A 25200-nucleotide genomic window follows, 5' to 3' on the forward strand; every position below is an offset into this window, starting at 1 on the left:
AGAAGCAAACCCAAACTTAAAAGTTTGGGGTTCGTACTGGACTGTTAGTGCTAAATTCCGAACATGGACTTCTCCCAGAAGACCGTTGCAATGTTCGGAGTTCCTTGGAAAGTCTGTTGCAGAGAGAGATAGATTTTCTGAAGCTCAAAAGTTTTGATCCTCATTATTTTCAATGGGGTACAGGTTCTGGTTCAAGATCGGCTCCAGTTCTGGTACAAAATTTGGAATAAAGTTCGGGTCGGGTACCAGAACTCGAACTTCCACGGGTCCTCTCATCCCTACCACATGCGATTCCCATCTGCTCGATTAGTACAGTAGGTCAGTAAAATTTGCCTTCCTTCCTACCTGAAGATCAGTCATTGCTGTATGAAGTACATTATTACTTGCATAATCAACTCTTGAAGGCACGACAGGAATTCAGGAATCTTCAATGCATCCCAATCCACCAGATCCAGTTGTTTTCTTGTTTTTTTTTGGATTGTTACTATACACTATCACCTTGAGGAACATTTCCCAGATACATGTATCAGAAATACTGCTGCAGGACAGAATAAATGAATGTACCTACCTGTCATGTCTTGTTGATCATCCACTATTAACTTTAAACTCTTTCCTCTCCGAATCACACGAACTGTGTGCCATTCATTATCATTGAGGTTATAACCAGCATAAAGAGTCTCTGGGCCTTTGCCTGCAGAATATGCCAAACCATCATTAAACAATCACGACACATTTAAGTATGTGAACCTTTCAAAGAAAAACAGAAAGTCATAGCAAGAAAAATACACACACAATCAACTGATGATTATATTCATATTTACAGTTTGTTTGGCATAAATTGGGCACGTAAACCCCGATGGAAAATGAATGATACAAGGACGGCAGTGAGAATTGTTTCTTATTACATTGTGCTTCTAGGTTATTTTAATCACAGGCAATGGTTAAGCCCTGGGATTATTTAGTCTATCAATCCAAGCTTTATTTTACAATTAATATGGATTTCATTACTTTAATGCAGCCTGTAAAAACAACTTTGCCAATTTCAAAATATCAGACCTCCTAAATCTAATACTGCTTTAGACCGAGGTACAACCATCGATAAAGAAATAAATCCAGTAATAACTTACTCCTAGAGACCCAACTTTCTTACTTATTTTATCTCTTGCTGTATTTGCAGTTTTAATTTTAATTGATGACTAGAGTTGAGAGAATTATTCAGATTTGTTCATTTCAGGCAGGGAAATTTTATTTTTTATCAAATAAATCTGGTTTAAATCTTATTTGCCAGGAAGGGATTAAAGGGAACCTGTCACCTTGGAATATGTAATTTACTTTCATATATAGGGTTAATCTGTAGGTAGGCTTACAATGCTGCCCATCCGCCTTATTGAAAGTGCAGCTACTGGGAGAAAATGAACTTATTTCCTCCCATGAGCCACTGGCTTTCAGTTATAGGAGTGGTGCAGGGTGCAACTACAGGCATCGCTCACTATACTGTAAGTGGTGGCTCTATGCACGACCAAGCACTTTGACTGACAATTTGCTTGGCACAGATTGATTGAAGAGGCAGTTGACAATGAAAGTGCTGGGGTGTGCCAAAGAAGATGAGCAGAATTGTAACCCTATTTGCGTGCAGATTAACTTTATATCTGCAGGTAAATAGCATTTTTCATGATGACAAGTATCCTTTCAATGTGTCCCCTCCAATGTCATATTGCAGTTATGGCCACTTTTGTGTGCATAAAGTCAGTAGGCATACGGTTGGCAGTGGCCAAGGTCAAGAAGTAAGCCATGTCATCTGTCAACCATATGGAACCATTAAGAAACCCATACCACATAGTCTAGGTTTATAAACTCTTGTACTCATCTTTCCTCAGCCCTCCTGATACCTGTCCCACTGGCCTACTCCACCCCTGCTCCTCCATCATTGATCTCTCCATTCTAGGTCTCCTGGTGTTGCTGCCGACTAGAGCACGATGCCCGACATTAACATCAATAACACACCCCATGCGACCCCATGCCTCATGGTAATCAGAGTAAGCATTATTAGACCGGGGTTGAAAAGAAGGCTAAAGAGGAACAATTGGATGACCAGGGGGAAGTGAAACTGGGACAGGTATTGGGAGAACCATTGAGAGGTGAGTATCAAAGTTTACTACTTTTTAACCCCAATGATGTCCCAGTATAAACTGTTCTCTGTCCCATCACAGATCACTACACTGCAGTCTTCCAGTTCTGACCATCTGCTGTCTATAAATACAAGCCCTCCATACCTCACAGTTACTCAATTTAGCCTTGTTTGCCTAATTAGCTACTATAGGCTGTACCAATGTTTCCCAACTACAATTCCAATGACCTACTATAACCTAGATGGAGATTCCATGGAGAGTAGCTAGAGCTGTTACACTCTTAGACAGTAATGGGGTAACTGAATGGGGTTAATCAACATGGTGAATATAATTTGGGGAGACTTATCAGGTTATTTAAGAATTATACTGCTTGTCATATGTTTATTATAGAAAACATGGAACTCAATAATTAGAGTTTATACATAAGAGTGCTATGTCTTGTGCCAGTCTGCCTGTATACTCTATAGCAGAAATGCACAACCTTTTCCGGTCAGGGGGCCACATTATCAAAATGAGCCAATCCCAAGGGTACCAATAAAACGTAAAGGTAAATTACTATCTGAGACATATGGCATGCTGAAAATGTATACCATAAATGTCCATTCAGGTTCTAAGACTCCCATCCGTCAGGAGGATAGGTGCCCTCTCTATTACACTGGATGGGAATGGCAGAATTAGTTAAGCATTTGGGCTAGGCCTATAAAGATACAAAGAAGTGTCATGCATGAACACTTCATCTTCAGAGTGGCATTCAGGAGTCAGGAGTCAGGAGTCTGGCCAGGTATGGGGTCCAAGAGATGGCCACAGAGTGCGCCAATAATACTTACCTATCCATTATTCTGCACTGCATGCTCTTTCTCCTCCGTCTGCCAAGGAAAATACATGTCAGCAGCCACCAACTACATTCAATCATGTCAGTAACCAGAAGGTCATAAGCAACACAAAATGGCATTGTGTGCATCATGTGGTCTCCAAAGCTGCAGGCCACGCGCCCCTGCCCTAAAGGGTATACTGTATGTGAATATGTCTATGCTTATACGTTCTGATTAAGTCCTGACTTTGCAGTAGATTTTACTATGCGCCAAGTGCATTTATTTGCATTTCAACAGCTTAGGGCGCAGCTAAGACAAAGATTGGCCAACACACTATGCTAATTATGCTCTACGTCTATGTTGCAAGTGTTAATGCAAACTAGATTTTAATTATCATATATAAGGACAGCATAATTAGCCATTTCTGTTTTAAGTGGTTAACATGAAACGGGAGTTTTTGATAGCCTCAAGTCATTCCTGTTCAGAGCAGTCAAGCTTGACATTTACTACAGTTGCTCTGCAAGTGGATCTAGTAAGGTTTTAAGGGAATGAACCATATACACTAATCTGTCTTAACAATAAAACCACCTTTCTAATATTATTAAATGCAGTGAGAATACAAGGTCCTCAATGCATGATCCCTACAAGAACTCTGAAGGTGTCCTATGTATGTGGCACCAAAATGTTTGCGGTGAATACTCTCTGTAAGCTTTGAGGTGAAGGCCACATAGATCAGAGTTGTTTTTCCAGCACATACCACAGATTCTTGGTCAGAATGAAATCTTGGAAATTTGAAGGCCAACTAAACACTGTCAACAATTTATTATGTTCTGCAAATTATTCCAGAACAGTTTTCATAGTTTGCCAGGTGCCTTTTTTTATTGAAACAAGTTACTGCCATTGGGAGACATCCTGGAGCATTTGCTTCGCCAAGTAAGCAAATCACAAGTACCCAGTAATCCACATGATTTAAAAGAAAATATGATTCATCAGACCAGACCAACTTCTTCCATTGTTCATTTCTAGGGTTCACAAGTCAATGGTAGACACTTTTCAGTCATGGACTCAGTGTGGACCAGTTGGCAGCTACATGGTCCATGGTTGCAATAAAAGTGTTTGAACACCTTCTTACCTTTTTTACTCAAATTTTTTATTAAATATAAGAGTCCAATAAAACATTTCACATTAAGACATAAATTTCCATTTTCCTCACTCTTAACCCCCTTACCCAACCCGCCCCCCTCCTTCCCTTTTAGACAGCTCATGCTTTCCTCTTAACATATCCTGCAGTATTATATACGTTAACCATATACAATAACTATTATTTGTAAACGAATACACCGTAAATATATAGACAAACCCTCCTCAGGCCTAACTTCTCTTAGCCTCCCCTAGCCTAGTTCCAACCAAGGCGTCCACAATTTTTCGAACAGGCTCATCTTCCCTCTTTTCTGATATACACCCTTTCCAGGGTAATGACCTGCTTCACATATTTAAGATATTCTCCCCTCACCTTCTTACCTTAACCAGCCTTGCCTTTTCAAAAATATGTGCTATAATATCACTTCAGTAGGGTAAGACCAAGAGGGCTTGACTTCACTCTCCATGGGCATCAATAAGTCTTAGGTGTCCAAGACTCTGTTGCTAGTTAATCATTTTTTCTTTCTTTAACTACTTTTACTAAGTACTAAAGGAGCCTTCATATTTCCCAATATAGCAACTTTGAGTGACCGCAGATATGTAGATAGTTACCTAATTGCAGTCATTTAATTGCCTATGTATACAGGTAGACCTAGCTTCAGATGGGCACTGAACGTCCAGATCATTCATGGTCATCTGAGGGTCATAGGCTGCCATTTTCCTCATCAGTGTAGGTCCTGTTTGTACAGGATGATGAGCTGACAAGATTGATGATCCTTCATGCAAAACAAAAGATCAATCCACCTGGTGAATGAGCATTTTGCTTGTTCTTCAGGTGATCGACTGCCTGTTTAGACTGCATGATTCTCTTGAACAAGATGTTGCTAGGCCGCTCATTCACAATAATCATGCAGTATAAATGGACATTAATTACCGCGTATCAGGAAAACCACACAAGGCCTGTTGTTCCAGAGCTGCTCTGACCCAGTCATCTCACAATTTCAACCTACTGTAAGTTGCTCAGATCTCTTATGCTTGCCCATTTTTTCTGCTTCCAACACATCAACTGCAATATCATCGTTATTCTCTTCATCTGCCAGTTGACACATCTCTTCCTGCACTAGCAGCATGTTACAGTTTGCATCTGTAGAAAGTTCTTTCTGGCTGACTCGTATGCTCTCTCTTTAAGGAGAGGTTATTTAGCAGTAGTGGTGTGTATTAGGCCTCAAACACACGTCCGTATTTAAACACGTACATGAAAAAATAGTGCTGGTGCCATAGGAGGAGGAAATATAGGTCCCAGTGTCCAATGATTAATATTTCCCAGTTCAGATCGGAAGAGGTGTGATGCCATTGAACGCGGCGGTGTCCACCGCTTGTTCTATGTGTGACCTCCCTCTCCTCCACTCTGTGTAGTCGGGGTATACAAACTAAGGTCATATGAGTCTGAAACGTCTACATGTATTACTCTTTCTTTTTTGACTGCTATACAATTAAAGAAGTAATACTTTTCAGCCATAATTTGAGTGCCAAGTTTTTCTACTAAATATTGCTGGTATTGGACCCTACTTGAGCACCTGCCCCAGGAGTGTCGTGAATCCCTCACAGAAAATTTTGGTGACATGTAATAGTCTTGCATTATATTGTGCGTGTGGCACTATTCCATATTTTCAATGTGTTTTTTTCACATTGAAATCAGTGACTAGCTGAAGGGAGAAGATGAATACATTATGTCGTACATATATATCAACTGCCGCGCCCCGTTTACTATTTGAGTAGTACAGATGCCATCGAGCAAAACAAATTAGCATCTGTCTACGTGTACATCTTAGGTTGGCTCTGATGTTCACATTACGCAGCTCACTGGTATCGATAGGTTGTTTGTTCTTTTGTTTTTTTTCGGTTTGTTTTGCGCTATTTTAGTGATCCTGCAATGTACGGTCAGACATTTCAAAAACTAAGAAATGATCAAATGCTATTCTGGTTGATAAAAACGAATCAAGGCTACATCTCTGCCCTTATCAGCTGCCTATTTACTATGAATGGCTTCTGATTGCAACGATAGAAGGAGGGATAGGTGACATCAGAAGAGAACAATGACATTTTAGCACAGACCATCAACCTGACAACTGTAAACAGGTAATTGAAAGATAAACATTTACTTTGCAATCATCGGGATAAATTGGTTTTATGTATTTGCTACACTGGGTGATAATTACGCAATCATACAACGCAGCATAGCAGTAAAAAGATATTGGACATTTATTTCCAATAATCCTCATGAACAAGCAAATATCTATAAAATGCATTGAGCTTGTTTTCTCTTGTTATAGGACACGGAATATCAGGGGCTCAATAAACTATTACAATGATTTCAGGCTTATTTGTATTACTTTTAATAAGCAAAACATAAGTTTATATTGTGTTATGGGATAGGAGCTAAATTTCACATTCGATGAGCGCCATGACTAACTGTGGAACACGTACAGAAAGTTACATTGTCAAAGATTTCAGTGGCATATTACTAGGGCGTGCGACCAAATATTCCATTGGATAGAAGGTCCTAGCGTTGTAGCAGACACAAGTACTTTTAATATAAGGAATAAAGGGAATGTATGATAAATGAAACCCTTTATAAATAGCCTATTAAAGCATTTTGAAGAGTCGCTTATTTATTGTCTCTATCATTGATCCAGAGAAAAGATCAGCTACAAAAAGTGGCTCTAACTTTAGAGACCTTTAAAGGGAATCTGTCAGCAGGTTTTTGCTCTGTAATCTGAGAGCAGCATGATGTAAAGGTAGATACTCTGATTCCTGTGATGTGTTCCCTACTGAGCTGCTTGTTTTTGTTTCAATAAAATCAGTATTTTATAATCAGAACATTATCACTAGTGGACTAGTTGTCTCATGCCATCTAGTCCTCCTGCTCTGTATAACCCCACCCCCACACACAGAAAGCTGCCAATCAGCGGTGTGGATGGGGTTATAAAGGGCTCAGCATTCAGAGAACTGCTGGATATACAACAGAGATACAGGTGCTTCTCACAAAATTAGAATATTATCAAAAAGTTAATTTATTTCCGTTCTTCAACACAAAGAGAAACTCATATATTATATAGAGTCATTACAAACAGAGTGATCTATTTTAAGTGTTTATTTCTGTTAATGTTGATGATTATGGCTTACAGCCAATTAAAACCCAAAAGTCATTATCTCAGTAAATTAGAATAATTAACAAAAAACACCTGCAAAGGCTTCCTAAGCATTTAAAAGGCCCCTTAGTCTGTTTCAGTAGTCTCCACAATCATGGGGAAGGCTGCTGACTGGACATATGTCCAGAAGGCAGTCATTGACGCACTCACAAGGAGGGCAAGTCACAAAAGGTCATTGCTAAAGGATCTGGCTGTTCACGGAGTACTGTATCCAAGCATATTAATGGAAAGTTGAGTAGAATGACTACCTTCTGGACATATGATAATGACTTTTGGGTTTTCATCGGCTGTAAGCCATAATCATCAACATTAACAGAAATAGACTCTTGAAATAGATCACTCTGCTTGTAGTGACGCTATATAATATATGAGTTTCACTTTTTGTATTGAAGTACTGAAACAAATTAACTTTTTGATGATATTCTAATTTTGTGAGAAGCACCTGTAATTGTAACAGCAATGTTATTAAAACTTTTATCAATCTCTGTAAACCATAAGGGATTGTAAAAAGTCAACAACTCATTTCATCTCCTAATTATGTGAAAACAATACTAATAAAAAAAAATGCAAATTGCAATTTACTATATATTAAATTACTTTCTGCCATTTAAAATCTATACACTTGAAAATGTATAAAATAATTAGATAACAGTTAAATGGGTTATTAGGGACTTTAAAATAAATTGGCAATTTGGATAATACTAATATTAGATAAGCAGGAATGCACCCGTACCCTTTTCTGTTTACCAGGCACAGCAGAACCAATTATTGCAATCAGTACCATTCACTTGAATAGAAGTAAAAGTTATAGTAAACTACTAAACTACGAAGCTGTGCTTCACAGTAAATAATGCCACTATGGCCCTTTTTATCGCTTGTGACAATGATCAGGGTCAATATTGATGGTCTATCCCAGGGACACACCATCAGTTTTAAAAAAAATAACTTGTCTAAAGTTTTATTGATGGGTAGTGTAAATATTACATCAAAATTTTTAGTTTTTTCTTTGGTGACCACATGGCCATAATTGTCAGTGTAGGACCCAGAATATAACTATAGATATTGCAGGTTTTGCATTCACGTATGAGCTCTGGTGTCTTTTGGTAGGACATAAACTGATTAGGCAAAAATGTAATTTGCCTGTTTGCGTGTCTTTTCCCAGTAAATTCTATAAACGGAGAAGGTATTTTTCCTGAATTCAATATCCCTTAATATGCTTTGGGGTCACTCTAGATGCCAGAGCACAAAGCATAATATGTAAAATACTAAAAAAATTGTTATTCTCACCCTCCGCTCACCTCTCCAGCCGCTCCGCTATTCACCGCCAGCTGTCTAGTCCATACCTCACCTTCTGATCTTCCACCACTGGTATTGTATTTTTTGCTCTTTTCACACTGTGCCAGACTTCAAGGCATCAAGGTTCCTAAAGAGGATTTAGTGCAAGTGCACAGGGGGTCAATGGCCTCATGATGTCACACTGTGTGTCCAACTCTTCCATCCTAAGAACTCTCGCGATCACCGTGACACCCTGATGTCTGGCACAATGCGAAATGCCTGAAGATTCCAAGGGATCAGAAGATACAGCGAGGACTGGACGGTTGGCAGTGAGTAGCGGAGGGGACGGAGAGGTCAAAGGGGAGGTCAGTATAACAATTTTTGTTTATTTTTTAACCTTTTGATTGCCCGTTATAGTTCAGAAAAGTGGAAGCCTGGGTGTCATGGAGTTACCGTGACAGAGCAGTACCAGAAGACCGCAGGGTCTGATGGCTCCTGCTTCACTGCTGAGAAGAAGCACTTCTCCAGTGTATTAAATCTTTTGTGCTCGGTTAGCCACTCCTCTCTACTATAAAGGCCTTCTGGGCAGATCCTTATCTGAGATAGCACTTGCTAGATAGACCTGGAGAGTGAAGAGCTGGTGTCTGGAGAGCTGGAGGAGTTTATTGTGCGACTGTTGCTTGGTTTGTACGCTGGGAAATTCCTCATCCATACCTGCCTTATTTTCTTACCCCGTCCTTCACACCCTGGTGAATACCTCTGTTATTTGTGATAGTATATTTGTGTGAGTGGAATTTTCTTTTACCCTTGTCTTTGTTCCCCTGTCTGTTGGGTTGGTGTACTGCGGTACACGGTAGTGCCTCTCTTCCCTGGATGGGGAAGGGGACAGACACAGGGCTGCCGTTAGGAGACAGGGCAAGGGCGGAGGCCCCAGCATCCTTGCCATCTGAGGTATCCCAGGGAACAGGGCGAGTTAGGGCGCCCCCTAATGCTAGGGCCAGGAAAGGTGCCCCTGGTCCCAGTTTATTCGCCAGTCCTATCGTGACACTGGGACCGTGCAGAAGCAAATTACAAGAAATCACCATTTTAATGAATTTAGATTTTTGCAACATTCTAGTAGACTTTAATTCCACTCCAATTTATTCGCTCACCTCTACTTTTATCCCATATGGGAAGACCAATATCAATAAAGAACTGTGATGGTAAGGGATTTTACATTGAGGTCCACAAGCTTCAAATTATGCCCTGTTTGGACCGATGCTAATCCAAGAGATATGCCATGAATGTCCATCCTATGTAAGACAACCTCTTACAATCTATTTATCACATAAATAACAGTGACTAGGTTGTCTTAGTAAATTATCAACCTCATATCAGTAGAGGTACTTGTTCACCTCGGAAAAGAACGGTCAAGAAAGAAGATTACAATACGATATGTTACATATTCTTACGAACAAACATCTAAAAAGGGAACTCACTGGTCCCGTTGGTGGGGAGTAATTCCGCAGATCTAGTTCCATGTACTTTTATCATTGAAGATAGCAATATTAATTATTAACAAACAATAGCATGTTCAAATATTACTGTGCGGAAAGGGGACAAATTCCCATTGTACTCAACACAGAAACTGCTGGCAGTAGAAAAACTCACAGTATTTTCATTTTGATTTTTTTTTGCTAAGAAAACCTTTTTTATATATTTAATGATGATGTGCCATTTCATGACCTACTCATTTCTATGTCCCAGCTTTCCCCCAGGCAACATATCCAATTTCACTGTATATTTCTCCTGCTGAGTTTAAAGTCACTATTTATTATTTAATCAAATTTCCTATCTCGCTCACCGCAAGGGTAAGAAAAGGTATTTATTGATATTATCCTAAACCAGATTTTGCATTATATGCACCCAGGCTCAGAATTACACAGCCTCATGTCTATTAGTCTATTTAAAATAAATATATAACATCATCTTTCATTCTTTGGCCGCTTTCTTCTTATCATATCAGCTGAATGCAGGTCTGTGAAGAGCAATATTTATAATATATATATTTTTTTTTTTAAATCCCACTTGCGCCTGACACTTTATCTATAAGAAGAGAAATAACTTTGTATGTTTGACGTGTTACATAGTAAAATGCCTTTAAAGTCACTTATCGACTTGAATGCCTGAGCATTTTATCAGTGTTTTGGGGGGGGTTTTTTTCAACAATTTTATTGTTTTAACGCTTTTTTGAGTTATTTTCTATGGTAAATTGGATGTTGTATACTGATTTCTAAATGTTCTTGTGTCTGGGATGTTAAACAGAGCATAAAAATTGAATGTTATAAATCAGAAGAACCTGCTGGGCTGAAAACACCCAGGTACTTGTATCTCAACAAGTTAGTTACAAAAGAATATTGGTTTCTAAATAAAAAAATATATAAAATATTTTTGCTTACATTTTTTGGGGGAATTTTGTAGTACAATTGCTTAAAGGGAACATGTTATCAGAAGACGATTTATTGTTTAAAATCAAGTTTTTATGTTAAATCCAGTTTTACTTAGCGTTGATATTGTCCTTTTGTAATTTTCCATATCATTATCTGTATTCAAGAAAAGAAAAAAATCTTGAAATTTTTACATAGCTACTAAGTCACTAGGCTCACACTCCCTGTTCTGTACAGAAGACTTTAAAGGGAATTTTTCAGCATGTTTTAGCTATTAAATCGGAGAACAGCATATGAGCCTGATTCGAGGGATGTATCATTTTCTGGGCTGCTTGGATTAGTTTTGATAGAATCCTCATTTTCTCTGCTGTACATGTAGCAGTGGTCAGAATAATGAGCTGTGTATAACTCCGCCCACACCATTGATTGGCAGCTTCCTGTGTACACTGTGACTTGTCAGCATGCTACCAATCAGTGATGGGGGTGGGGTTACACAGATTAGCCAGACTGACTGGCACGTGAGATGTAGTCCTGTAGTGTTAATCTTCAGTTGATAAAATACAGATTGTATTGGAACTACAATATACAGCCTCATAAGTGACATATCCCTGTAATCAGGCTGTTGTGTCCTATACTATGCCACTCTCAGATTACATAGCAAACAGCTGCTGACAGATTCCTTTTAAGCAGTCATTAACTTCCAATGACAGATTAGACAGCTGATAACACATGGTCGCCCCACTATTTAAAATAGGTGATGTTAAGCTCACTTGCCCCTCCTCCCTTGACAATGACCTTTACTCAGGAAATGTATAGAAAGCTTTCCGAAAGTTAAAGATGATCTATTGCTGCATACATCCATATTGCTGGTATACAGAATGGAAAATATAAGCCTAATATTAGGCCTAGTGGCCAGTGTGAATATTGGAAGAATTCTGATTTTTTCATCGGCTTAGATGTTGACTTAGAAGATAAAAGTAAAAATATAAAAAAAAATGCATTATACCTAAAACCTGATATGAATACTGTAATAGGTTCCTTTATATCACATACTATTGTTAAGATAATGACCTAATAAATCAATTTTTTGGATTAAAGACCAAAATGTTGAGATCCAACTGATTCTGTAGGGTGGAAAATTATCTTATTTATTCATTGTGGCCTTAAGACACAAAAAATGATTCATCTATTTACAAAATATGACTTTCATTTTCTCTATGATTTGGCTTATAGCGAAAACTAATATATTCCACCTTTCACAAAAGCCAATGATGCAAATCTGCAAGGATGAAATTTAATATTTCTTCCTGCTCACTTTTCAGCTTTGCTGTGTAGAATAGGAAAGAGTCAGCAGAAGCATCTCATTTTTATTAATGAATGAAAATGTATTGACAGATGACACTTGTATTGTACTGGTAGTAGAATGGTGTAGGTAAAGCAGGATAGCAACACTATATGCACAGATAAGGCTGTACAAGCAGCTCCCCTTCCAATGACTCTGTATTTAATATATTTTCTAAAGAAGGAATACGCCTATGGACACATTTGTATCCATTAACTCCCACTCATTGAAAGCCATAAAGCAGAAACCCTCTTGTACCATCTACAAAAAAAGAAGCATATATGAGCCACCGGTTGTACAATATTTAGCTGTAGATATTAAACATTTTATTTTGTTCAAAATAATATATTGAAAATATATTTTGCATAACAAAAGTATATCAATAGCTCAGCCTTTGAGGATTGGTGAAATTCAACTGGTGTATTATAGCTTTTTCTATATCATCATTTACCATAGTCTTTAAATAAGTATCGTAGCCCATTTATGCCAGACAAACATGTGCAATACTTTCATCATTAAAAGGCATTAATAGTGTATACATCATAGTAACATTCAAAATCCAAATAAAAAAAAATAGAAAGTGTTACTTTGATTAAACAAAACAATGTAGGAAATTTGGACTGTGAAATTATTTTTAGAATATAGAATGTGGTAAAGTCTGTTCTTGAAAATGATTACAATTATTTACTGTTTTAATTAAATATAACACATGTTAATTTATCAACTTTAAAGAAAGCTAAAATATAACTTTAATGCTGTCACAGGTCAGATTATCTATTTTTATAATTTATTTGATTTCATGTAATCCTATCAATTGCCAAAATTTCAGGTTAAACAAATTACAGAATATGGTACAATGAGAGACAATGAAAGTCTTGTGATGGACCTATCTAAAATTATTAGACACTTTTATATATATTTTTTTCTTTTAGCATACAGTATGTGTACTTTTGTTTTTAGGTGATTAAGAAAAAAAACGCTGATAAATTTGTGAAGCCCAAGCCATACTTGGTTTGATGTTAACGAAAGGTAAGGTGTTAGAGATGAGCAGTTCTATTCCTACTGCCCTGGTAGGACATCTAGTCTGGTTCTCCATGGCAGCCAGTGTTCACTTCTGCACCCAACATCCAGGGTGCTTCAGGTGCTTACTAGACCTGCAGAAATCAAAACATGCATCCACATCGGAATGTCAAGAGGACAAGTAATTGTCCAGAATGTTGGGCAAGAATAATAGGCACAAACATTAAAGGGGTTGTCTGACACTTTAACACTGATGGCCTATCCTTAGGTTAGGTCATAAATGTCTGGTGCGACAGCTGGCACTCCCACCGATCAGTTGTTCCCACCTTCAGAGGTAGCCGCAACTGCTCACTTACAGAGCTGCACAACTAAGTCTATGGAATTCTGGTTGCTGCCAGATACTGCACATCCACTCCTTTGCAGTTCCGTAACTGAGCAGTTCCCGCCAACACCAGAAACAGTTGATCAACAGGGGTGCCAGGTGTCGCACTTCCACCAATCAAACAATGATGACCAATCTCTTCACACACACCCAGTGATGATCACCTTCTTCACAGAGTGTCCTTTGTTGTCTCTCTCCAACTAACAACCCCCTAAAAAAACATGAACAGACACACAGTTCCCCAATCCTCGCCTCCAACTATGGGCTGGCCCTACAGTTAATCCTGACTAGCAGGAACTGTGGAGGATAACACATAGAGTTCAGTACATTTTCATACATTTAAAACAAAAGGGGTCTCGAGAGGGGTGAAACATCATCCTCTCAGCCCCTATACTAAGGACATGCCATCAATGTTAAAGTCCCAGGCAACCCCTTTAAGACCAGTTGACACTGGAGGGTAGGACTGGATACTGGACAAAAGGTGAATAGAATTGTTCAGCTTTATGAGGTATGGTTTTATCAATTGGCGTATTGTTGTAAAAAGCTAAAAGTTAACAGGTTACCTCATTAGAGCAAAGAAATTCCAGTGTGATTTGTAGATTTTTGTCCTTTATATTGAATTTTCAAAGTTTTATTTTTTTTTAAGTTCCAGAGAATAAGGATTCTGACAGATGAAAGAAAGGAAGACATATGTAGTACTGGAATCTGTGTCACCGGACATGAAGTGATGATTTCCCAACCACCAGTGACCCGATTTCATCTTGACTGCAGGTCAGGACTTCATCAATTCCGGTCCAACAGAATCCATTGGAGTGACAACTTTAGAGAGGGTTGGTGAATTCAAGTGGTAAGTGTGGCTTGTTTATTTCTTCAATAACGATCCCTACCCTCTAGGAACTTTAAAAAAAAAACCTTTCAGAAACCCCTCTAATTATGGACAATTGTATACTTTATTATTTTTTCGAGATGTATATCCACCATAAGATGATTAGTTTGTCACAAAACAAAACCTTTGACCACAAGCAAATATATATTGATAATAATGATATGATTTGTGGCTTTGGTGCCCTGAGAATAATAATTGCTCCACGTTTTATGTATACGAATGTATTATTTTTTTATATTCAATATATTGTCTAAAATGTAAAAAATACTCTGTATTCTGTTATTAAAGTCATAAAGTATAACCAGTATTATAACACTTATTCCTATACGAGTCAGAGTAGCCATTCAGCAATTATAAATCAGTATTAAAAGTGGACATTGGCTCCTATCAACAATACAATATATTACATTTATAATACTAACCCAGATAATGTATTATTTTAATTTCAGAGTCCTCAATGGTTGATACCTTTTAATTTTTTTAATTTAGTAATGATTATAAAATATATTGTGAAAGTAATTAATTCATATAATGATATTTGCTGTTGGTAATAGTCTTAGGCCTTTAGAAAAAGAATAATAAAATACATGATATATGCCTCCTAACCTGTCTAACCCTAGTTTAGGTCTAAATTATTACATAATGACTAATATTTTCAATACAAAATGTGAATGGGCCGAAAAAGTACTTTATACAGCTAACAATATGCTAATGAGCAATACATACAGAACAAACAATGAAAAGCTTGAATTAAAGTCATTATTTTGCATTTAGATTATTAGCACTGAACTGCAATGATTGCTCTCCTTGATTATTCAGTAGTTACATATAAGCTAAATATAAAATGCTGTATTTACTTATGATGTGTAGAGCCAAGAAGAAGTAATAACTAGGTGCTTGTAGGCAAAATGTAATAACTGTATATCACAAACTTGAATTAAGTTGCATTAAAAGTTTAACTTTTGCATTTCAAAGAGGGAAATGGTTTAAGGGGTCATCCAGTATATCTCAGCTCTGCATCGGGAAATGGTCAATTCCGATCACATTGCTTCCCCACATACCTGCCGGGATGGGTACGTGATTAGTAAGTACAATGCAAAACTCCATGAACTGCCACATTTTATTATTAAAAAGCCATTAAAAGCTTAAAGGGCTTTTCCAGAATGTTTATACTGATCCTTAGAATAGGTCATCAATATCTGATCGGTTTTGGTGCGACATCCGGTGTTGCCGCCAATCAGCTGTTCCCGATGGCAGTGGCGTCCAGATGTGCTGAATTGCGCAGCTGCACAGCACAGTTCCATCAACTGCATAGTGGCCTTGGCCAGGTACTACACATCTGCCTCCTATTGACTAGAATAGGGGTGGATTTACAGTACCCAGTCATGGCCAATATTCCGTTGACAGAGCTGTGCTGTGCCATAACTCAGTACATCCAGCCGCCGGCACTAAGAACAGCTGATCATCAGGGGAGCTGGGTGTCGCACTCCTACTGATTAGACATTAATGATCTCAATATAAAAGTCCCAGACAACAACACCTTTCAACTTTAGCTAAACTTTAGTTAAAGCGTTTGTTTGGTATCATTCCCTTTGGCATCGAAAGATGAGCACAGCTGTTGATTTCACGTCAATATTTACCTGCCAGAACTATGACGTCAGCAGGTAGCGCATATGAGTCCTATTCTAATGAAGGGAATGTCATCACCACCTCTGACCTCCCAATGCAGAAGAAAAAAGAGCTGAAAAATCCCATCTAAGTATAATATTACATGGCTAGAAATTCTAGGAATTTTAAAAAAAGTGCATACCGTATTTTTTTTAATATAAGATGCACTTTTTTCCCTCAAATTTTGGGGGAAAATGGGGGTGCGTCTCATAATGCGGATATACCTTACTGGCCATGGTGGAGCAGGGTCCCAGGGTCATTTATGGAGGAGACGAGAGTGGAGTGTTGCTGCAGGTCGAAGGCCGGGAAGAAGAGGTGTTCAGATGTGTGCTGCTGAGGGTGTTCGGTGGTGCGGGGAATCCGCCAACATATTGTGAAAGCCCAGAGCCCCTGCACTTACATGGTTTACTATGCGGTGGACTCTGCAAAAATGGCTGCTGGGGCCGGAGCATGTCCAGATGGAGATATCGGCGCTGAGATCTCATCTCCCAAGATCTTGGTGTCGAGATCTCCATCAATGCATGCACCACCCCTGGCAGCCATTTTCCCGAAGTCCACAGCATAGTAAACCATGTAAGTGCGAGGGCTCTGGGCTTTCACAAAATGTCAGTGGAGCCACCCCACCACCGAACAACCGCAGTGGCAAACATCCAAACACCTCTTCTTCCCAGCCTGAGGCCTGCAGCAACGCTCCACTCTTGCTTCTTCCAGCAGCAACCTTGCGACCCCACTTCACTGCAGCCACCACCCCCGATAAGCAATAAGACTCAAGGATTGTAAGAGGCACCACTATTTTAGAAAAAAAAAGGTTTTTTTTCCTATTTTTCTCCTCAAAATTTGGGGTGTGTCTTATAATCCAGTGCGTCTTATAAACCGCAAAGGATGGTATATGAAAAAAAATCTAATAAAAAAAATTCTCAATTCGGAATTGATGCAATATTATTTTTGAAGCAAGACTAGAATTTTACTAATAAGATTCTAAAAAATTAATTATGCCACAAATGTGCAAAATATTTAAAATACTGTTTTATAACCAAATTGGAAATATTTCTGGCCCACAAACCTTTGGATAATGATAATTTATAATATTAAAACATCAACATCCTGCATTTTCTTTCTGATGCGGGATACTATTTCACAATGACATATATACTAAAAAACACAATATTTAACTTTGTATTTCAATACTTACAAAACCCGACCTTACCATTACTTTACTTACCATTATGGCAAGTCACATTTATCCACTTAATAAGATATTCTAAACCAATTAGCCAATCTGTTAGGAAATGGAAGACTAAACTCTTGTATGAACATCGCTTCAAGAAAAATAAGAGCAGACAACAACCTCAAAGGAAATCATTTTGACACCAAAAGCCACTCACAATAAATGTCTTTAAAGAAAGAGGAAAAAAAAGTCACACGAGTCACACTACTAAAATTGCTCAACAATCAAGAAATTAGAAGTGATTTTAATATGACCGAACACATGAAGATATGAGATAAAGATTTAGGTGTACTTTAATTCTGAAATATTACCAAATAACATTATAATGGGTCAGCTTCATTCTACTTTTAAAAACATTTCCAATATCAAATTATTAAAATGTAATAATTATACTCAGGCTATGTTCACTCTTGCAGTTGTCTCCACGTTCTTTTGATACATAATTTGTAAAATAAATAAAAAAACAAAAAAATGACAAAATGTAAATTAACAGAAATTGCAAATTGGCACCAGTTTGGATCCATTCAATCAGCATTTGAATCTCACTCATTCACGGTGCTACATCCAATGCTGTAACTACAATGTAATGATAGGTTCACATTTTTACAGTGCTCACCCCCGAGTACTACATCAGTGTTTTGTCAGAATTTCCAAAAAAACAGTATTCCGAACCCCGACTGAGGCATTCACTTGAATGAAGCCAACAGAGTCACTGTGGACACTGTCTGGCCTCAATCCTGGCCATATTTGTCTTTTTCAGACTTGCACAAAATCATGTATGCCAGAAAATACTTTGTATTCTCTAGCTTAAATCTTACCAGCTCATAACTGGGGTTTATTTCATATTTTTACATGTGGACAACCCAAGAGATGTGAAAAATGTATTAAGATATGTGTGACACTTAATAAATTCTGCTTACCCTACTCCAGTGGGTTATAGGGTCAAGACTGGCATAGAAATGCAAATCTTGATAAATTCTCTTATGTTTTTTGTTACAAACCTGTTGACTTTCAGTGTATTGTTGTTTGTTACAGAATCTTAATGCATATAGATGAGTAAATCAATTGCAAAATTCATTGAATTAGCTTTGAATTTCCTCAAAAAATTGGATATCAATGAATCAGAACTTTTGGGGATTCGATTTCTTTGCATATAGCAAAATGGTGGCCATTGGGAGATATTAAGAGATGAGAAAGGGTTAGCAAAACAATTAGCTGTTATACTCATCTCTCCTCAGCCCTTGGCAAATCTGTACTGGTGCTGTTGTTAATCTTTATTTTTCTGAAAAGCTCCTCTTCCTTTTTCTCCAGTCTTAATTTGCTTCAGGCTCCTGGCGAGTGCAGTATTCTCTGACTAGTCCCCATCAGTCATGTGGGGAGTGATGCATGTCAATGACGTGTATCGCATCCCGTATGACCACATGGTGCGCAAGTCATGGATATGGATCAGTGACAGATTGGGGCATAGTTATTGAAGGGGTTGCCCATCAGAAGTCTGAGGCCAAGTAAGATCAGAGAGGAAGAAACAGGGGCCTTTCTGATCCCAGGAGTTGTCCACTACTAAGACAACCCCTGCTCAATCAGAGTAAATAAAAACACCTATACTCACCTCCAGTGCGGGAGCTGTTACAGTGGTGTTGGCACTCACATGAGGTTGTTACATCACATGAGCCCTGCACTCAAACAGGGCTGGCATCACTGTCCCCTCCTTCAGATGGATAAGTAACCAAGAAGTCAGAGGAGCGGTTTGCCGCTCACTTCCTCTTGATTACTTATATCTCTGAAGGCGGGGACAGTGACGCCAGCACTGATTGAGAAATGGGATAGTGTGACGTTGCAACCTCACAGGAGCTCTGGGAATGCAAATGCCGACACTGCTGGAAGCATGGGAGGGGAATATAGGTGCTTTTATCTTATTAGGGAAAAACATTCAAATTGAGAAGGGGCTGTCCACTACTAAGACAACCCCTTCTCAATCTGAATATTTTTCCCAATTAAAGGGAACATGTCAGCAGGATTGTTCTGAGTAACTTACAGACAGTGTGACAGTGTTAGGTTGGCCCCTTATACTGATTAAAATACCTTGGTTGATGAAATCTGTCTTGTGGTTGTGGTTTAATCTTTATTTGCAGTTTTCAGTTAATGAGATTCTCATGCTGCGGGGTGGCCTGTGGGCGGGGCTGTGGGCAGGGCTTTATGTGGTGCTCTGCTTACATTTGCATCCTTATGGCTTATGACAGGTCTCTGATCCCTTACTGACCTGCCTCCCATTTAACATACTGAATATATGTATTGAAGAAAAAAATCTCATTCAGCAAGCAAGTGCCTGCGCTGCAGCATGATGTGTATTTCTTTATGACATTGGTTGTATGTTTGAGTTCACTGTTCTGCTGTTGAATAGATTTGCAGACATTCGGGCACCTCTCTTATGGTATTGCATGATAAGTATCTGCCTAAATATCTCAGCATTGAAGGCACCAAGAAATGTCAAGGTTGAGGACAATAGATGCAGTGGCTGGCGAAGGAAACTGGAAGCTGTGTCATCAGCTCAAAACTGACATCAAGCAGTAGGACCCAGGTAAACCCATTTACTGCTTGAAGAAGTTTGGACAAAAGTGGTCTGCATGTAAGAATTGTGAACAAAAATCCACACCGTCAACATTAAATAAGGCTAAGTTACGCAACAATGCATAAAAACATCGGAACTGAAGTGCAGAAAATTGGCTGCCCATGCTCTGGACTGATGAGTCAAAATTGAAATACTTGGCCAAAACCGAAGGCAGTTTTTTCACCAAAGGGCTTGATAGTGGCACAATAATGAGTGTCTCCAAGTAACTGTGAAGCATGGTGGAGGGTCCTTCTAAGTTTGAGGCTGCACTTCAGGAGATGGAGTTGGTGATTTGGTCAAGATTCATGGTGTCCTCAATGCTGAGAAATACAGGCAGATACTTATCCATCATGAAATACCATCAGGGAGGTTTCTGATTGGCTCCAATGTATTCAGGGGCAGAAAATGACCCCAAATGTATAAGCAACGTAATTAAAGCAAAAAGAGGAACAAGGAGACTTGAAAGTGATGATATAGCATCACAGAGCCCTGATCTCAACATCATGGCATCTGACTGGGATCACATGAAGTGACAGAAGGATTTAAATAAGCAACATCTACAGATCTGTGGTTAGTTCTCAAAGATGTTTGGAACAACCTCTCTGCCGATTTATTTCAAAAAGTGTGTGACGAACTAAAGTTTTGATGATCATACCAAATATTGACTTCATTCAGATTTCTCTTTTGTTCATTTACTTTGTATTTTGCTAATTAATAAAAATAAACTATTAACACTTCTGTTTTTAAACCATTCGAAAGTTGCAGCATTTTTTCCCCACCTGCCAAAAACGAATGCACAGTCTTATTAACATATTTTAGCTAGACAAAAAAAGGGTTGGCACAACTTTTTTCTCCAAAAAATACAAACTGGATTCATTACTTTTAACATTGAAGTCCATAGGTCATGGATTGTAACAGATGGTTTCCATTTTGCATTAGTTTTTGCTTTGTTTGTAATGGATTTAATATTTTTTATACTTGATCTGCTACAAATGGATGACAACTGTGCATGTTATCAGAGACCGCTATTCATCATTTTAGTTTTCTATCACTTTCCTTTTTTGTCTTGTGGTATTAGTTGTCCTTTTTGGTGCCAAATTCTTTAAAATGGCATTTGTGATCCAAGAATTTGCTGCAAAGTAAAAAATGGCCTCTTTTTCTGTCTTGAATGGTTTTTGCCCCAAATGTTACGCGTTTCACAAAATAGAGAAAACATTTCACCAAAAAAAATTCAAAAATACATCAGGAAGGGGGAACTGAAGTGAAGTTGTGACAAATTTTTGCAACTTTTTTAAAAAGTTGCAATTTATGTGTCAGGTAAAAACATCTGGAATCGCCAAACTCCGCCCAGAAAGTGGAAAAAAACAGGTTAGTGCATATAAAATAGACTAAAAAATGCAAATAGAATAATGATTTGGGTGCAAAGAAAAAAAGGCTCAAAAATACAAAGCTAGACAAAAAACAAGTGCAAAGGCGATGATGAATCGGGGCGTATTTGTACCAAGGATTCTCTGTGATATTTTCACTACTCATGAAGAAGGAGTAGCTGCAGCACCTAAAGTTAATAGTAGGGTCCTATGTTATATTTCCAGTTTTATAAAAAAAGGGGCTTAAAAGGACTACCCAAGGCATGTGGATGTAAGCAAAGCACAATTGAAAGGTCCGGCACACTAACTTCATTAGTTAGTTACAGTCTCTGCTAGACATGGTGTCAATCAGTTTACAGGACTCTGACCATCAGGCATGATAGTAACCTGTGGCCAGCGGATGGAAGCCCTGTGAACCCCTTCTTACCTGTTGACAGTCCTGACTCCTCTTGTGATTAGCCAGCCTGGCATGACATCATTATTACAGTGTGTTGGACATACAGTACAGACCAAAAGTTTGGACACACCTTCTCATTTAAAGATTTTTCTGTATTTTCATGACTATGAAAATTGTACATTCACACTAAAGGCATCAAAACTATGAATTAACACGTGGAATTATATACTTAACAAAAAAGTGTGAAACAACTGAAATTATGTCTTATATTCTAGTTTCTTCAAAGTAGCCACCTTTTGCTTTGATGACTGCTTTGCACACTCTTGGCATTCTCTTGATGAGCTTCAAGAGGTAGTCACCGGGAATGGTTTTCACTTCACAGGTGTGCCCTGTCAGGTTTAATAAGTGGGGTTTCTTGCCTTATAAATGGGGTTGGGACCATCAGTTGTGTTGTGCAGAAATCTGGTGAATACACAGCTGATAGTCCTACTGAATAGACTGTTAGAATTCGTATTATGGCAAGAAAAAAGCAGCTAAGTAAAGAAAAATGAGTGGCCATCATTACTTTAAGAAATGAAGGTCAGTCAGTCCGAAAAATTGGGAATACTTTGAAAGTGTCCCCAAGTGCAGTGGCAAAAACCATCAAGCGCTACAAAGAAACTGGCTCACATGAGGACCGCCCCAGGAAAGGAAGACCAAGAGTCACCTCTGCTTCTGAGGATAAGTTTATCTGAGTCACCAGCCTCAGAAATTGCAGGTTAACAGCAGCTCAGATTAGAGACCAGGTCAATGCCACACAGAGTTCTAGCAGCAGACACATCTCTACAACAACTGTTAAGAGCAGCAAGCCTTCATTGTAAAATAGCTGCTAGGAAACCACTGTTAAGGACAGGCAACAAGCAGAAGAGACTTGTTTGGGCTAAAGAACACAAGGAATGGACATTAGACCAGTGGAAATCTGTGCTTTGGTCTGATGAGTCCAAATTTGAGATCTTTGGTTCCAACCACCGTGTCTTTGTGCGACGCAGAAAAGGTGAACGGATGGATTCTACATGCCTGGTTCCCACCGTGAAACATGGAGGAGGAGGTGTGATGTGTGGGGGTGCTTTGCTGGTGATACTGTTGGGGATTTATTGAAGGCATACTGAACCAGCATGGCTACCACAGCATCTTGCAGCGGCATGCTATTCCATCAGGCTTGCGTTTAGTTGGACCATCATTTATTTTTCAACAGGACAATGACCCCAAACACACCTCCAGGCTGTGTAAGGGCTATTTGACCAAGAAGGAGAGTGATGTGGTGCTACGCCAGATGACCTGGTCTCCACAGTCACCAGACCTGAACCCAATCGAGATGGTTTGGGGTGAGACGGACCGCAGAGTGAAGGCAAAAGGGCCAACAAGTGCTAAGCATCTCTGGGAACTCCTTCAAGATTGTTGGAAGATCATTTCCGGTGACTACCTCTTGAAGCTCATCAAGAGAATGATAGGATAAGTAAAGCGTGTTCCTTTATACTACTATTAAAATATTACTTTTAATCTTTGTAACTATAAAAAGTACATATAAAAGTGCTGTGTCACGTACACATAAACTTATTTTTCATTTTTAATTATTTTGTATATATCTCTATTTTTCATTTCTTGATATGGCCATTGCGAGATGTGTGTACTTTCTTGGGGGTGGGGTTTAATTCGTTTTTTTCGAGCTATATTTGATCCTCTAGTCATGGAGGTGCCGGTATTTAGAGACGGTTGTTGTACCTGCATGTGCCATCTTCAGAGACTCGGGAGTAAGATAATAGCTCCCTTGTTACATAAGATGAGTATTCAACAGTGCAGGATTTTTTGGAGTGACGGCTGTCCCCTGTCCCGTACTGTATAGAGCGCAATGCGCTGTCGCACATTACCATATAATGGGCGGTATATGGACGAAAGTCCCCGCCCACCGGATATGATGTTACGGCATGTACAGCCGATGTCTTGATATCCGGAACTAATGTGCGCATCCTAATTTAGAGTGCACATATCTAAACATACCGGAAGTTAGGCTCACGGCGTCCGGAAGCACGAGGCTGCTAACGCCGGTGAGTAATCTATATAAGAAGGCGGAGTACAGACCGCTTTGGCGATACGCTCATCTATGATGCATGAAGGTGACATGATCCCCTGATGAATACAAGTCGTATGAAACGCGTTGGGAGGCACTATTCAGCAAGGTGGACCTATAGAAAATGATGCGGTTGTATTTGGATAGCCGCGTAAATGGTCCGCACCAACTCAAACTGCATTAAGTCCAGACAAGGACCTATAGAAGGCAGATGAGTATAACACCTTATCATATATGCATACAACTGTGTTGATTCAGGCTTTTATCCTGTAATAAGAAATAAGGTTATATTGCCATACGGTTGCTATTTCTTTATGAGCACTGCTGTAAATTCACCGCCTAGTCGATTATAGTACTTCAAGAGTACGGTCCTAGAATTGAGGACACTCTTTTTTCCTATTTATAGGTACTATACTTAGTTTGACTACCAATACCGAGTAGGTATACATTTTGTGAATATTAAGATTGGTTGTCTGTTAATCGGTGGCCATATCTCCACTTGGATATTTGAAACTAGTGACTAGTAGGACACTTGATTTCTTTGGCGGTGATACGTTTTTATACGTGTCTATTTGTTTTGTTTTTTTGTGTATGCACTGAGCACTTTGTTGTCAGCACTTTTATATGTACTTTTTATAGTTACAAAGATTAAAAGTTATATTTTAATAGTAGTATAAAGGAACACGCTTTACTTATCCTAATATTCTTTGGTTCCTAAAAACTGAGAGTCTAGCTAATTCTGTTCATATCTGGGCATGGCAGGTTTTCTAACCACAGGCATAGACACCAGTACATGGATTAACGAGGCAAAGAGCGTCTTTTCAGACGGGGCCTTCACCCAGAAGAAGTATACACCATCATTTAATTCGGCCTTTAAGGAACTTACTAAATCTTATAAGGAACAAATTACATCGTGGTGGGAGGTGCAGAGTCTCGATAATTATATCAAGGCAGGGATTGTACCAAGACATCTAAGAATTCCCATTTCTCCAGGATATAGGTACAAAAATACAGAACTCTTGAATAGGTGGGAAAAGGAGGTTACTGATAGTTCACTTAAATTGATGAAATTACTCTTAGAAGAAGAGAAACTGATGCTTACAAAACTTAATGACAGTCTCAAAGAACAAATAGAAATTACCAAAAAATTTTCCGCCGAACCAGAATTTGGCGCAAAAGAGAAAAGTTTACAATATACGAT

The 25200-nt window shown here is 38.7% G+C and overlaps 1 protein-coding gene across 10 annotated transcripts in view; it reads right to left on the reverse strand.

The window, feature by feature from the left end:
* NRXN1 (neurexin 1) overlaps nucleotides 1-25200 on the reverse strand; it is a 1786277-nt gene that overhangs the window by 956593 nt on the left and 804484 nt on the right. For all 10 annotated transcript variants that reach the window (XM_077282466.1, XM_077282464.1, XM_077282462.1 and 7 more), the window contains one exon: nucleotides 569-691. In XM_077282466.1, the coding sequence (XP_077138581.1) occupies nucleotides 569-691 (123 nt within the window). The remainder of the gene's footprint in view (nucleotides 1-568; nucleotides 692-25200) is intronic.

Source organism: Ranitomeya variabilis, chromosome 2 (assembly GCF_051348905.1).
Source record: "Ranitomeya variabilis isolate aRanVar5 chromosome 2, aRanVar5.hap1, whole genome shotgun sequence".
NCBI classification, from domain to species: domain Eukaryota; kingdom Metazoa; phylum Chordata; class Amphibia; order Anura; family Dendrobatidae; genus Ranitomeya; species Ranitomeya variabilis.